Source organism: Sceloporus occidentalis, unplaced genomic scaffold, assembly GCF_023333645.1.
Source record: "Sceloporus occidentalis isolate IW3139 unplaced genomic scaffold, rSceOcc1.0.p SCAF_68, whole genome shotgun sequence".
Lineage (NCBI taxonomy): Eukaryota > Metazoa > Chordata > Lepidosauria > Squamata > Phrynosomatidae > Sceloporus > Sceloporus occidentalis.
The window spans coordinates 4,451,529-4,465,841 of NW_028317048.1; the positions used below are offsets into that span (position 1 = coordinate 4,451,529).

The window sequence follows — 14,313 nt, forward strand, 5'->3', positions numbered from 1 at the left end:
CACTACACGGTGTCCTGAGTAGAGGTGGGCTGGGGGTGGCTGGGTTAGAAAAGGCACTCAGTAAGTGGTGAACGTGGGTCCCATGCAATGCGTGGAAGGGGCCTACTTAACGGTGTTAAGGAAGCTCCGTATAGCCGTATCGATCCTAGGGAAGATGGAGTCTTTATTTAAAAGTTTCTACCTTTTACTGTGGCAGCACATAAGCTTTCGAGACTTCAGTGAGGCTTCAGTAATCTCTTCTTCAGATGGAATCACATTCGCTGCCTCATGTTACTAAGAAGCTTTATGTTTTAGATGCTACCTTCTACAGTCTTCTACAATGGGATGATGGTACATGGGTCTCTTACGTTATTGTAGGGCGATCTAGTAGGCAGAGCTGTCTTGGTGCCAGGTGTCCCAGGCAGTTGCCTTAGGTTGTCTTAATCTACCAGGGGTGCAAGACTGTGTCCTACCACAGGGCAGGTAAAGCATTCTCCCTCATGCTGTGGTGCCTGGGACAGCTCTCTTGCCCCATGGAAGTTATGGCACAGGCAGGAAGACATTTTCTATGTTTTCTCACATTGCTCCACAGTGATGTAAAAGGTACTAGAAATAATTTTCCATCCAGCACCTAAATTCCCTTTTATAGTGGAGTCATAAATAGATTAATGCAATAGAAGCTGCAGCTCCCCTCCTGATCTGTGGTCCAACAATTCTCACCACTAATTGGCTGATTGTGTGTCAGGAAAGTTGTCATATTGAAATCAATGCCAGCGCCTTCCATGCTTGCAAATCCCCCCCCCCCCCGTGTATTTGTGAGGGAGATACCGTGTCAATTTAAAAGGACTCTTTAACTATAATCCTTGGTGCTAATGCCGTTTAAAATTGGTTGCTATGCAAAAAGACGTATATTTTAATTTACTTTCACAATTTATTATTAAGTATATTATAGAATGCGGTCCAATAAATTCAGTCATATAATACGTACAGTGGTCTACATACATTTTGATTGGGGTACGATAGGTGTAAACGTCTGAGGTCCTTGCGACGTAGATCTAAGCATGGCTTAGAACAGCACTTTGTGTCAGTCACACTAGGAAGCTGAAGTTTTCATTGTATCCCCACATGCAAGGAAGATAAATAACTGTGCTTGCCAGAGCCAACTGTTTGACGCTCTGATTTAAGGTTTTCTAGCAAGCTATATTTATTTAGTCAAATTGTATACTGTATCTTATTTATGAAATGGAAATGTATTGTAAAAAATATTTTTATGTTTAATAGGAAGCCACCCTAAGCCACTAACATATTATTGCTTTAAAGGACGTGAAAGACCCTTCCTTGTTTTCCCAAAAAGTTGCCAAGAAAGTATTCCGTTGCCCTCATCCCCCTGGCCTCACCCTTGGATCTGCTGTTGAAAGATGCCTAGCCTAGGACGCTGTGTCGGGGACTGACCCGGTGCGTTCTCGCAGTCTGCTGACTAAGCCCATCATTGCTTCACCCTACCCTAGGTGAAAAAGTGTGAAAATATGCGGGATGGCATACCTGGTCCGAATTCTCTTTTTTCACTGCCCTGTCCGTTTCCTATGCTATCATATAATTTTTAATCTGATGGGTATATGAGGCTGTCGGGAACATAGGTAGGTGACCTGCAGCCTAGATGGTGGTTCAACAGATCTGCTTCTTCAATCCTTGTGTCCGATCTACTGTAACTTAGTTAGTAATCCACCAACATTCTTCTGCAGAACAAGAAAGGCACAATAAAATGTGTCTCTATCGTCAAATCAACATCAAAGCCTGATAAACCTGCTCCCACACCCAGTAATCTCTCCTTGTATAATAACTCGGGGTACTTCTAGATTTCCATGCCTGCGCAGGAATTTCAGTGTGTACAAGAAAAATATACACGGCTCTGTGTTTATCGAGTATCAGGTTGTCAGACGTTATGCACCTGGCATATGCGTAAACCTGACTTGCTTGAGAAGGGCACTGCCAACATATACAAGCGTTTTCTCCCGTGGCGCCCTTAGCGAGGTCAGTATACTAACTGTTTCAGAAGTGGTTTATTTTGGCAACATTACAACCACACATATATTACACAACTGCTAGAAGTATAATGCTTAATTAGGCATGGATCGTGTTCAAACATGTCTGTTCTGTTCTATACCAAATTCACATAAAGACACATTTATGTCCCAATTCTCTGAATCCTGCAAAGCAAACGTCAGGTGAGTCTTATTGTATGTTTCAAACATTTTGCATTTGCTAGGGACCCAAAGGGCCATTGTCTAAGGTAGAGTGTATTAGGTAGAACGCGAAATGTGTACATAGCGTGACAGCATCGCTAACACAAGGAGTGGTGTGTATCTACGTTATACAAAAGGTATCAATCTACACAACTGGACAAATCTTTGTGGTATAAAAACAGACGTAACCAAATATGAGAGGAGAAATGATACAACCTGCAAAAGATTAAAGAAGAAAACAAAATTGGAAGTGGCCATGTCCCTCTCCCGTCCTGTCCAGTGTTGTTCGAATTCTGTGTATGTTACGCACTATTGTACTATTTCACAGGATGAAACAGTGTTAGGTGAATAATGCGGTGTATTTACCATTATATGGGTGGATCCTTTACATTCATGAGAGGTCTCCAGGTATCCTGACCTAGAGGTCTTATCCACCATTTCTATACAGGAGCCATCTGCATTTATGGGTTATGGTTGTGGTGTAAGATGCAAGAGAAGGGGGTAAAACAGGCTGTGGGCAGGGCCAAATATTATTTACCCCATACAAAGATCACAGAACTGCCCCGGGGGCCTGGTTATCACACAGTTCTGGAGCGTCCTCGGCAAGTCCACAATCCCCCAACTTATGATCTTTGCTCCAAAAAAGTACAACCTTTTAATGGATTCAGTACCATACTGTGGTACCTCAAAAATATTTGTATTTAATTTGCCAAAATCCTGAAATGATTTATGTTAGGATCCTTTTTTTTTAATACGTAAAGTTATTTATTTTTGTTGGTGAAATACATCCTTTAAAGAAAGGGGCCATTTATGTATATATATATATATCATAATATGACCCTGGATTAACCATCTCTAAATGTGGTTTGTTTTACTACACTATAGATTTTAATTTATTTGATATCTTGATATAAACCAGTATGTGAAAGGACAAAATATTTGATATTCAACACCTTGGCAGAACTACAGTCTTGGTGTTTATTTGTTGCGTGTAAGGAATGTAGAATATTGATTTTAAGGTTCTATTTCCAAAGAAATAATGTAAATGTATGCATGCTATGTGCTATTTGGGGTTCGGTACCTGCGACATGTGATGTCACTGCGTTCACGTGATCCAAACAACATTGATGACAGTGTTATTAGTCACTAGTATAGTACAATGTGTCTGCTGGCCGTGGATTAGTCCCTTACTGTTTTATGATTTTGTTGGTTTTCTAAATAGTGAATTATACACAGTTATACTGTGGTACGTGAACAGTGAATTTAACACTTTTATAACTAAACGAAGCATTAGTAAAATTGTTTCTAGAGCTACTGAATGCCCAACCCCTTCCCAGAAATAACTATTTAATTATTTTTCATTATTCATATTTTTTTTTGGGGGGGGGTTGTAATTATCACATGACACTAAAAAACAATCACTGTAAGGCTGTTGCCATCGAAACGGTAAAAACTTCTTAAATGTTTCAGTGTTGTTTTTTACGTGATTAAACTGTCAAAGGAAAGAATAACATGACACATCTAATAAGGTTTGTTTGCTTAACATGCTACAGAACCCAGTATATGTTTTGTCTAAGAGGAACAGCACCTTTAATCATTCAATGTAATGGGGTTACGCATGAAGAGCAATAAAAGTGGGTCAATTACCATAGCAACCAATTAAATATCCCCGCTGATTGTTCCATACCACCAATGTTCAGTTAGAGGCTCAGTTCTCTGTGTTTGTAGCAGGGGTTTTCCATAATAGGCCTCAGGGTTGGGGCCTGTAAGTCATTAGCTTAAATGGCTGGGGCCAGCAAGTCATTAGCTTAAATGCCAGGTCAAAATACAATTAAAGAAGCTGAAAAAATGCTTAGAATAAGCCATCGGCTTTCCAGAAGAACAAATAAGCAAGCGATACTTTTTGTAGACGCATAAATGAGCAAACTTGATTTTCCTTCCTTGTTGATATCAGCCGCTTTAATGTCTTAATATCAAATGTATTATACTTGCCCTAGGGTCGGCAAACATTGCAGGGTTGGCCCTAGGGTTTCTAGGGCCCCAAGCCAAACTCCCCTACTTGCTTGGCAACATAAGAAAGGACCTCAGGTCCACGTCGGAGCAGGACCAGCTCTCCCTCGACCTTATTTGCCTCCCATTTCAGCTTCGTCATCAATTTCCCCCAACTATATTTTTGTTTATCTGCTAAGAGAATGAGTAATAATGTACTCGTAACTATAAGGTGAGGCGTGCAATCACGCTAGTTGTTATCTTACATCCTGGATACTTATCTTACTCTAGTCTGCTTATATTATGCTAAAATTGTTGTTTGGAAGAATATTGTGAGAATTCTTTTCCCATGGTCATAAACCTGTCATGTATGCTTTGTTTGTGTACATTTTGGTGCTGAAGACTATTTTAGGTTCTTTTGTTGCAGCTTGGCAAGTGTTATTTAAAGGACCAGCGATTGAGTTATTGGCTCTTCAGAATCTGAAAAGGTTATAGCGTAAGAAGAATATTAGTTATGAAATGCAAGTTAGCGTTATTCTCATTACATTTTTTTTATTTTTTAAAACTAATATGTGCTAATTTCCCTTATACAGGAATAGCACTGAACCGTGCATTCTACTCATGGCCTCAACCTAGGTAATATTTACCATTATTTCCAGGACAGACTGTGGCTGTGACATCAGCCAGCCATGATGTCACATCATTTTCCCCTGACATTATAGGCTATAACTTCATGGGCAGAATGGATAGCTGCCCCAGGTGCTGCAAGGTGCACTCCCTTCCGAAAGTGGATATGATGTCAACCTAGGGCAGGACCTCCAATCCTGCCCCAGGTGCCAAGAGTCCTATTTATGGCTTTGCTCAAATATGTAAGAAATATGTCAACAAGGGAAGGAATGGAGGATCAACACTGCTTATTTCACCTAATACAGATGGCAGTTCTATATCCTCTAATCCCCACGGTAAATCTCCTTTCCTGGAAATACACCACTCCCTAGTGTATTATGATGAACTCATGAAGCATAGAGCAGGCAGGCAGTTTTCTTTGGAATACTTTTTTTGTGTAGTACAGTATAGGAACGAAGAAGAGATAGCTTCACTGCGAGTGATATTGTAAGCTGCATCCAGCAGTACTGTATATAGTTAAAGATTACATTAAACATATTTGTCTGCAGATAATTATAATTTATGTATACCTTCCACTTGTGTTAGTTCTTTCAGCTATAGTTTATCTTATAAGTTCTACCTCTGTGCATAGGTACAGATCTGACTGGTCTTCACCATTTGTGCATTTGTGTTTCATATCTCTCTGCAAAGGATCAAAGTGTATTTAAGCATGATAATCCAGATTTACCAAGTTGTAACATGTCATTAACATCTACAGAGGTCAAATGGGCTAACCAGACAGCAGAAGGGGGCACTCGACGAAAGGTATTTGGAAAAGAGAAGGTGTGGAATCAGGAAAATTGCTTAAAAAGGGGTGTCTGCATCTATACCGTAATACAACGTACAGAGATTTTTAAAAAAGACCTGTTTTGTCTGCTGTTGAGGAAAGAAGTTGCGCATGTTCTTAAAAATTGGGTTTTAGAGACTCAGAAACAACAAAAAATTAATGAAAGGAATGGTCTATTGTATATTTCCATTGGTTTCATTGATGTGTTGAGCCAATCAGAATACAGCTAGAAAATAAACCATAAAGCTTTTTTCAAATCCAAGACTACAAGTGTGAACCATAACCATTATCTTAACTTTAATAATTTACTAAACTTATTAAAACATATGGGAAAGTGATCTTAGTATCTTGTATCTGTAGTATCTGAATTTGGAACTTCCAAACAAGGTCTGTGATCCTTGGCCCTATTTTCTTGTTGTTGTATCCTTTAATACAAACGTGTTTCAAGCTATATGCACAATTTCAATAATTGGTCGCTGACCAAGAGATGGCAGCATACCGTGTGCTATAAAATAGAGCAATTAAACTTCTGCTAAGTATGCAACTTCACTAATTGTATTTTTCTATAAACGTTAAGCATATTTAAGTACAACTCGGTAAATAATCATATTTAACCAAATGTGGCGCAGTTTTCCTTGTTTTCGGGTTGATATGTTTGTATTAATTTACTATATTAAAGAAAAATGTTTACCCCCATTTTTCTTGCATTTAATAAGAAAAAGAAAAAGTACCAATATTACCATGTCTGGTAATTACATGAAACCATAAAAAAATATTTATTCCAACTTCAATAACCAGTTGCTTTAACATGTTACTTTAGCTGGCTATTTGACACATACAGTTCAAGTTACTTTGTTCACCAGTATTTAACAATTTCAATACCAGGTCCCAGGAGAAAACGGTTACTCCATAACGTGTATCACAATAGTCCATATCAGCCCGCTTTGTGTATATGAAGATGGCGTATGCAACATATTTAACATTTCATAGCGCATCAGATGATGCCTTTGTAAAGGAATAATAGGCTTTATTTATAGTCATATGACCTCGTTTCAGCCATTGGAAAAAAAAAAGCATAAAAAACATTGCAATAGCAAATATATTTAATGACGCACATACATATATGTGTATATATACGCGTGTGCTTGTATATATATATGTATATGCATATGTACACACATGATGTGTTTCAGGCCTCTCCAGGAATGTGTTCTCTATGGTAATGGAACAAGGATGAGTTTGATGACCCATCTCACAGTGACACGGAACGTCAAAGAACAAAACAATCTTTGGAAAAATTCATAGGAGTAGGAGAGTTTTCTTTCACCAATTACTCGGGCTTCTTATAGAACCAGGGGCTTGAAGGCTTTGTTAAGTTTTGGTATACCCCTGTGTGCATATGTGAGTTAGAAATCACATTTACATGAAACCCCAGTGGTTTCCTGGATATTTTTGCTTGTAGTTAAGTCCAGTCCAAGTCCCCTCTCTCTTTCAAAGAGGAGGATTTGTTTTGCATCGGTAAATAAGAGCATTATAGAGCCTTCAAAAGGTTGACCCAATTGACGTGGCTCACCCCTGAATGCCTTGTATTATGGGGTAAAGCCTAGGTGGCTCGCACAAAGTGTTCAGGCTGGGGGATTTCATTCACGCTGAGTTAGAACAGCTAGGGAGTTTTGGAACCGCAGCTATCTTCTTCTTTGGGACTTCCATTGCTACTCTCAGAGGAGGACGTCTCACTGGCTTTAGGTGTATCTGAGCCATCTTCAAAAGCTTCAGGGTTCTCCAGCATCTCGCGGATCAGTGGAGGCATCGGTCCGGGAATCTCCATCTTTAGTGTGATTGCTCGTTCGGCACCTATCACATATCAATTAAAACATTAAAATAATGTAAAAATGGCTAGTGTAATTTTATCATTCCCCAAGATTTGCTCATATTAAAAAGTTTAACTTTGTCAACAATACTAAATGTTTTGCCTATACACATCTCCTCATCAAACACTACATTGCTGTGTCACAAGCAGCCTTCACATTGTTCTAATGGATTAAGCTGTCTCCAGAAAATATGTGAGGTATGGGGTATATGTTGATTTCTTCATTTTTTATGAATAATTCTGCATTTGTGAGTTAGTCCTTCTTTATTGGAATCTTTAGTTGAACACCGAAAAACATGTAGCCACAGAAGCTTTCATGGCCTTAAGGATGTGTTCTTTTGGCACAGAAGAAGACCTCAGAGGTTCCAAAAGCTAATATGACTCTACAACTTCTGTGTTGTCACTCATTCACCTTCAACTAAAGGCTCCATCTACTTTTGGACCAATACAGATTTATACATTTTTCTTCTTATTGGTATTTTCGTTTTCATTATAGCCAAAACTTTTTTTTACCTTTTCCTAATAATATATTAAATAAATTAACAATATCAATTACCTTTTGTGCTGATTCCACGCAGGTCAGTGATTTTCATTAGCATGCGTGGGAACATGTATGGTTTGTTAGGTCTTCGTCGACGGGCATAAAATTTCAGGGCCTCCAACAGCGGCTCTTGTAGTTTCTCAACCTTTTCTGGTTCTTCCAAGTCCATCCGATCTAAAGGGAGACAACATGTTTAATGCAAGCTCTCTGCGATGAATCAGACACAATTCACAAGTGGCTCTGTTCAGGCCCACCTTGTTCCCACAGTATTTTAGACTTTTCAACACATTCTTAGAATATATTCGTGCGCTGCTATTACCACAAACTAGAGACAACCCCACCGCTCTGGTGACATACACAGATTTACGTTTTAGTCATTTTAAATACTGGTGTTTGGCATATTAATGGACGTGTGTGGGAAGGTTTAAAGAGAGAGCTGCCATACCTCCACAAATTAGACAGATGGCGCATAGAAGTCCGGTCTCTGTGTCATCCATTTCCAATGGAAGTAGCTGGCCGGCAAATGCAAAAACCAAGTCTGTGAGGGGCCCGAAACCAGCATTGTGTATCTGGGTTCGGTTTAGAGTCAGACCATCAGAAAAGGTCATGGTGTCTTGTTCTGGAGTGTAGCGTGTGCAGATCCGAAGCATCTAAAACCAATGGGTTCATGTCATAAAAAAGTTCTTCACTGAAAGAATTCAGTACTATAATTATTATTTTACAGTGCTAGGTGGTGTCTTAGAGTTTCTTATGTTGCCAAAAAGCTCAACTAAAAAACTTTACAGCACGGTGCAGAGGTAAACATAACAACCAACAACTTCCAAATCCGCCTCAAATTACACTTTTATTACATCTGATACTACAAATAGGTGCTCTGTATAATATATTGGGAAGAACTTGGAGAGATCGGGGGTGCTTGTGTTTCAACTCACCAAGATGTCAAGGCAAGCGGCTTTCAGCAAGGTGATTTGGTCAGCGATAGTCAACGTGGCGAATCCAGGCAAACGTTTGGCAAATTCTACTATCTTGATTATGCATTTGGTGGCAAGTTCACTGAACTTGTCCCACAAACCTAAATCCAGCTGCACTCTTTGGTCAGCACTAGAGTTCTGTGGCAGAAGAGAGGAAGGGACGCATTGTCAATGAGGCAGAACCCACAAAACACGTATCAGTACAGACGCCAATCCTGAATGTTTGTGATATTAATACTGAACGCTAGTCAGCTTGGTTAAAATTATTGGAACATATGCACATTTCACATATAGAATTAGCTGTAGGAGAGTTAAGGTGATAGGACACATTCCATCTCAACGGTTACATTAAAAAGGCACTGAACGAAAACCCACCCTATGCATCCCCCAGCAATCACGCCCCATGAAAAATGCAATGTCCTAAACTCATGCTGTACATATATGTCTCATCCAAGTATCCAGGTCAGAGAATGGTTCCTCTAAGGGAATTTAACATTCACAAATGCCTTTCGCTTTCCCGAGGCTCTTACCGTGGTGTATTTGCCGAGCTGGCAGAGAGAAGGGAAAGTTTCCTGGTGAGCTTTGCTCACTTTTTGTATCAGCTCCTCCATCTCAGGGGGCATCTCATAGCTGTCCGGTACTACCACCTCCTCCTTCACTTCCTTCTTCTTTTTGTTCCTGTCATTTCTCACCGCTAAGGAAAAAAACAAAACAAATAGGGTAAACAAAATACAATAAAAAAAATATAAACATTAAAACAATGTTTTTTGGAGTGACATATATATATATATATATATGCCACTCCAGTTTAAAACCAGTATAATAACCACTGGTATTGATAATTTGTGCCATTACAGAAATCAGACATCATCAGAAGGACATCAAAGTCCAGATTAAAAGTCACATGCAATGTTGGTAAAAGCCATCAACTGTGCCTGGTGGCCCAGCCATCCCCGACCTGGCACAGAACTGATCTGCGGAAATATTATTAATGCTAATGTCTTGCTGTTCTGTAGAGTTCTTGATCACAGTGACAATGTTAACCAGCGAATCTGCCCATTTATTCACATTAGTAAACCTGTTATTGCTCAGGGAAATATCATTTTATACTATTTAGGTGCGTGTGTATCCATATCACCAAAAATATTGTCTGTAATTTTTCTTAACCCTTTCTGTGAAATCACACGCACTCGTCTGACACTAAAAAGGTTATAGTGATCTGAAAGCACTGTATCATTGGTGATAAATCTGGTGAATGCTGTGAGTGGGAGGAGAGCTGTTACTTGGAATGGATTACTAGCCTTGTGTCTCCTGTCTCAGCCTTATTACAAAATACATTGTGACCTGACCTCTGGCCCTCGATGGTGACCTTTGTCCTTGCCTGCAGGTGGTGGGTATGATCACCGCAGGGGATACAGAGATGCATCATTATTTTTTTTTTTTTTGCTCTCTCATCCTTTAAGTCAATTCTTCCTACTATTCTCAAGAAACCAGAGGTATATGGGGGGGGGGGGGGGAACACAAAGCATAAAAAACCAATTTAATATCCGTTTCAGGGGAGGTGCAGCAGTCAATTATAAAGAAGAGGTCAGTGATCAAGCCAATTGCTTCTTAAATTGAACATTCCTCAGCAATTTAAGAAGATTAATGGTAAATTAGGACTTCGACTAGCCTTTCTATCACTGTCAATTAAATACACAGAGAATGTGAAAATCTTCTATACTCATCAGATTTGGTGGGCTAGATATTTTCATAACATGGGAATTTTCACATTGTCTACATGTATATGGTATCATTTCCAAGCCAAGCATTTGGCATGGCTTACGTTTTTCCGACAAACACAAATCAATGACGAACATAAACCAAGAAGAATCAGCTAAGCAAACGTGAATGCGTCAGAATGTTATCCAGTTGCCTTTTGTGAATTGGAGCTTTTCGTGAAGCCCTCTCTGGTTCTAGAACGTTTGGGCCCTCTCTGCATCTCTCCTCGCTTTCTATCTCGTTCACCCACCTCCCTTGTGTCCCGACTTTCCTCACACATTTCCTTGTGAACTTCCTTTTCACCTCGGGATAAAGTGTGCGGGACCCTAACAACAGGAAGCCAGGCGCCGGAAACCCACTTATAGCAAGAGAAGGGCATGAGCAGAGAGAGCCAGAGAGAAGGAATGAGAGAAAGAGACAGAAGGATGGGCATAGGCTGAGAACGAGACGGGGAACAAAAGGAATGTGCTGCTTGCGTGACAAAGGCTCAAAGCTCAGGCGAATAAGAGGAAGAGAGGGAGTGAGAAAGAGGGCAAAAGACTATGAGAAAAAATAAAGAAAGAAAGTAGGATACTGGAGAGAAAGAGAGCCCCAAGGTAAGACAGGGAAGGATTTTTGTACGGTAATACACAGAAGACAGAGCCCTGAAACAAGAAACTTACCGTGAATAGACAGAACAGGCCGGTAAAGAAACAAAAGAAAAGAGAGGATGAAAAATGACTTCTTACTGAAGCAAATAGATCCATTCACAGAAATATGACATTGATGAACAACGCTAAAGCATGCAAAGTGATCAGTCTATCTCTCAAGAAGGTTTTGTGAGGTTCTTAGTAAGTGTTATAAGAAATTCCGGCCCTTGTGGTGGCCTAAAATAAAGTAATCAAAGAACTGGACTGTGTATATGACTTACATATTTTTAAGTCCTATCTTATCACGTCTAGGTAAAAAGGGCAGAACATCTAAAACATTATCTGCAAACATTGATGTAGAATCAGTACCTACTATGGCCTAACATTTCAAAGTATCCTCTGAGAAAACCCAAAACCCCTTTTTTTTTTCTTTTCTGGAAAAGTGAGTTGGTCGACAGGACCGAGACCAAGAATCAACCACCTCAGCTCATCAAGCAGGATCTTTTCAATGTCTGCAGGTAGACCAACTTATGTTTACCGATACACATCCCTGTATTACCCTGTATTAATTCCAGTTGTGATAATGCTGCCATGCTAGCTTCTCTCCATCATATTGTGACACCTGCGTAAGTCCACTATCGGGATCCTCCTTGTACAGCAAATTACTCACTTCACATGCGCTAGTAGAGTTTATTATATGTTCTACTGCTGATAATATGATGTTTGTCACAACTATAGCAGAAATGTTATTTCTCTATTGCAAATCTTTACCCGTTAATTTAAAAGCATCATCCTAGTATGAAGTATTATTTCATACATGTGCAACATTTATTAACCTTTTTAGTACACCGTAATTTAAATTGCTATGGAGTTAAACTGTGACCAGACAAGTACAGTGCATTTATTCTATGGGCTCCACAGAAGGAGGGGATGATAAACACAGTAACAAGAGAAACCTGTACACACAAGGCATCCCTACAAAATCTTGTTCTGACAGAGCTACAAATAAAAAAGTAGCGGGTATTTGATACTTTATCCTACTAAATAAAATTCTGCAATGGTTTGTGGTTAGTACAGTTTAACTCGGTATTATTTACACTGTTATTTTAGATGCCCAAGGCGCTCCAGACATGATTACACATATTGTAAAACAAGCCTACTGATATTTGGCACTTTTGACACTAGGTATAACCCGACTGATGTATCCCAAAGACTACAGCCTTCTTCCTTTTGTCCCTGTGGGATATCGGAGTAAAGGGCCGCTCACTTAAAAGAAAAGAGTGGGGTCTGATTGTTACTTGAGCATCTGTTTATCCTTCTGGAATTCAGAACCAAGGAGCCTCTTCGTGTAAAAAGTCTATTTACTCGAGCACCCGAGGGACAAGATGAGGTGCTGGAATTACAAGGAATGTGTCCAGAGCCTAAACTATCTCAGACACTCATATGCAAGATTTGAGATGTGAAGAAACCTTTTGTGCGAAATCTGCCTGGTTTTCCTTTGTCTAGAGTGCTAACAGAAACCTAAAGTAACGTACCTTCTTTTGACATCCCAACCTGGAAACACTTCTGTAGTCGGCAAAACTGGCAGCGATTCCGAGTCACCTTATTGATCTGGCAGTTCTTGTCGCGGTGACATGTGTACACCATGTTTTTCTGTATACTGCGGCGAAAGAAGCCCTGCCAGAAAGAGGGAAGGGTATGAGATGAATGGATGGGGTTGGTGTGGGACAAGCAGACAAGAAAAGAAAAATATAAAGACCAAACTACAAACGAGGCATAAAAGTGGGAATGGGACAGTGCTACTATATATATGTAGTAATATTATAATTATTGAATGCTTATGGAAAATTCAGAAAAACAGAAAAAAAACAGGCAAGTTTGGGATGACAGATATTTATGTTGGAAATGCACAGAAGAATATAGTAAAATAAACCGCACATGACATGGAGGGTGAGCTGAAGGTATTTGCAAAGATGGGAAAATATAAGAGAAGGATTATTTTAGACGATAATTACACAGAAGGGAAAAATGAAAAGGATATATTGAAAGGAAATCAGACAGTTTATATGACAGCGAGATAAAACCATTTACCAGTATGTACTGTATAAGCAATCTATGGACATGTCACTTTGTCCATAAATGGTGGGATGAAAAAGACTCTGCGACTACGCAATGTAAGATATCCTCTCTAGAAACTATTACTTGTGATCTGTTCCCAAGAAACAACTACTCGGGAATTGTATCTGTGATTAAGAGCTCATAGCCGTAGCAAGCGTCCACGAGTGTCCTTAATTTAGCTTTGGTTAAACTTGCTGGACACCCAATTGCCAAGCGTGGAGCTCCTGGCTTCTTCAGCTTAATGCAGGTTCCAACTCCCGGACTTTTATTTGCATCTCTACAAAACCTCTGGGAGTCTGATTTTCCCCGGAACAAAATTCATTCAAACTCATTTGTAAATTCGCCAAAAAGTACATTTTCAGCTTGGAACTATTGGTGACCCATAGCAATTAACAATTTCAATCAAAAGTTAAACTCATTGACTCAAGAAACAGTTGCGCCAAGATGACTTGTGTCAAGAAACCCAGATTTCCACTGTGAAGAATACTACAACTTGATGAAGGTGCAGCGTCTCACCTTGCATCCCTCGCACGAGCTGACTCCGTAGTGATATCCAGAAGACTTGTCATTGCACACAAAGCAGGGCTTGTAAACACGTGGAGGTGGCGGAGGCGATGGTGAGCTCGGGACCATTTCCTCGGAGCTGGTACTTTGGGTTTCCACAGCTAAACACATACAAGGAGAGACAAAGAATGGGTCAGGGTTATATTGCAAAGTAGCAGCCATCATAACAACCAATTAGTAGTGTGTTAAATACTT

The 14,313-nt window shown here is 39.7% G+C and overlaps 1 protein-coding gene across 1 annotated transcript in view; it reads right to left on the reverse strand.

Annotated features, from left to right (window-relative positions):
- Positions 1 to 7,327: 7,327 nt before the first annotated feature.
- The window catches only part of LOC149286565 (retinoic acid receptor gamma), a 63,059-nt gene continuing 56,073 nt past the window's right edge, over positions 7,328 to 14,313 (reverse strand). The window contains exons 4-10 of the mRNA XM_089493886.1: positions 14,071 to 14,219; positions 12,972 to 13,113; positions 9,577 to 9,740; positions 9,008 to 9,184; positions 8,521 to 8,725; positions 8,091 to 8,249; positions 7,328 to 7,518 (exon numbers count right to left, since the gene is read on the reverse strand). Of these exons, the coding sequence (XP_089350012.1) occupies positions 7,328 to 7,518; positions 8,091 to 8,249; positions 8,521 to 8,725; positions 9,008 to 9,184; positions 9,577 to 9,740; positions 12,972 to 13,113; positions 14,071 to 14,219 (1,187 nt within the window). The remainder of the gene's footprint in view (positions 7,519 to 8,090; positions 8,250 to 8,520; positions 8,726 to 9,007; positions 9,185 to 9,576; positions 9,741 to 12,971; positions 13,114 to 14,070; positions 14,220 to 14,313) is intronic.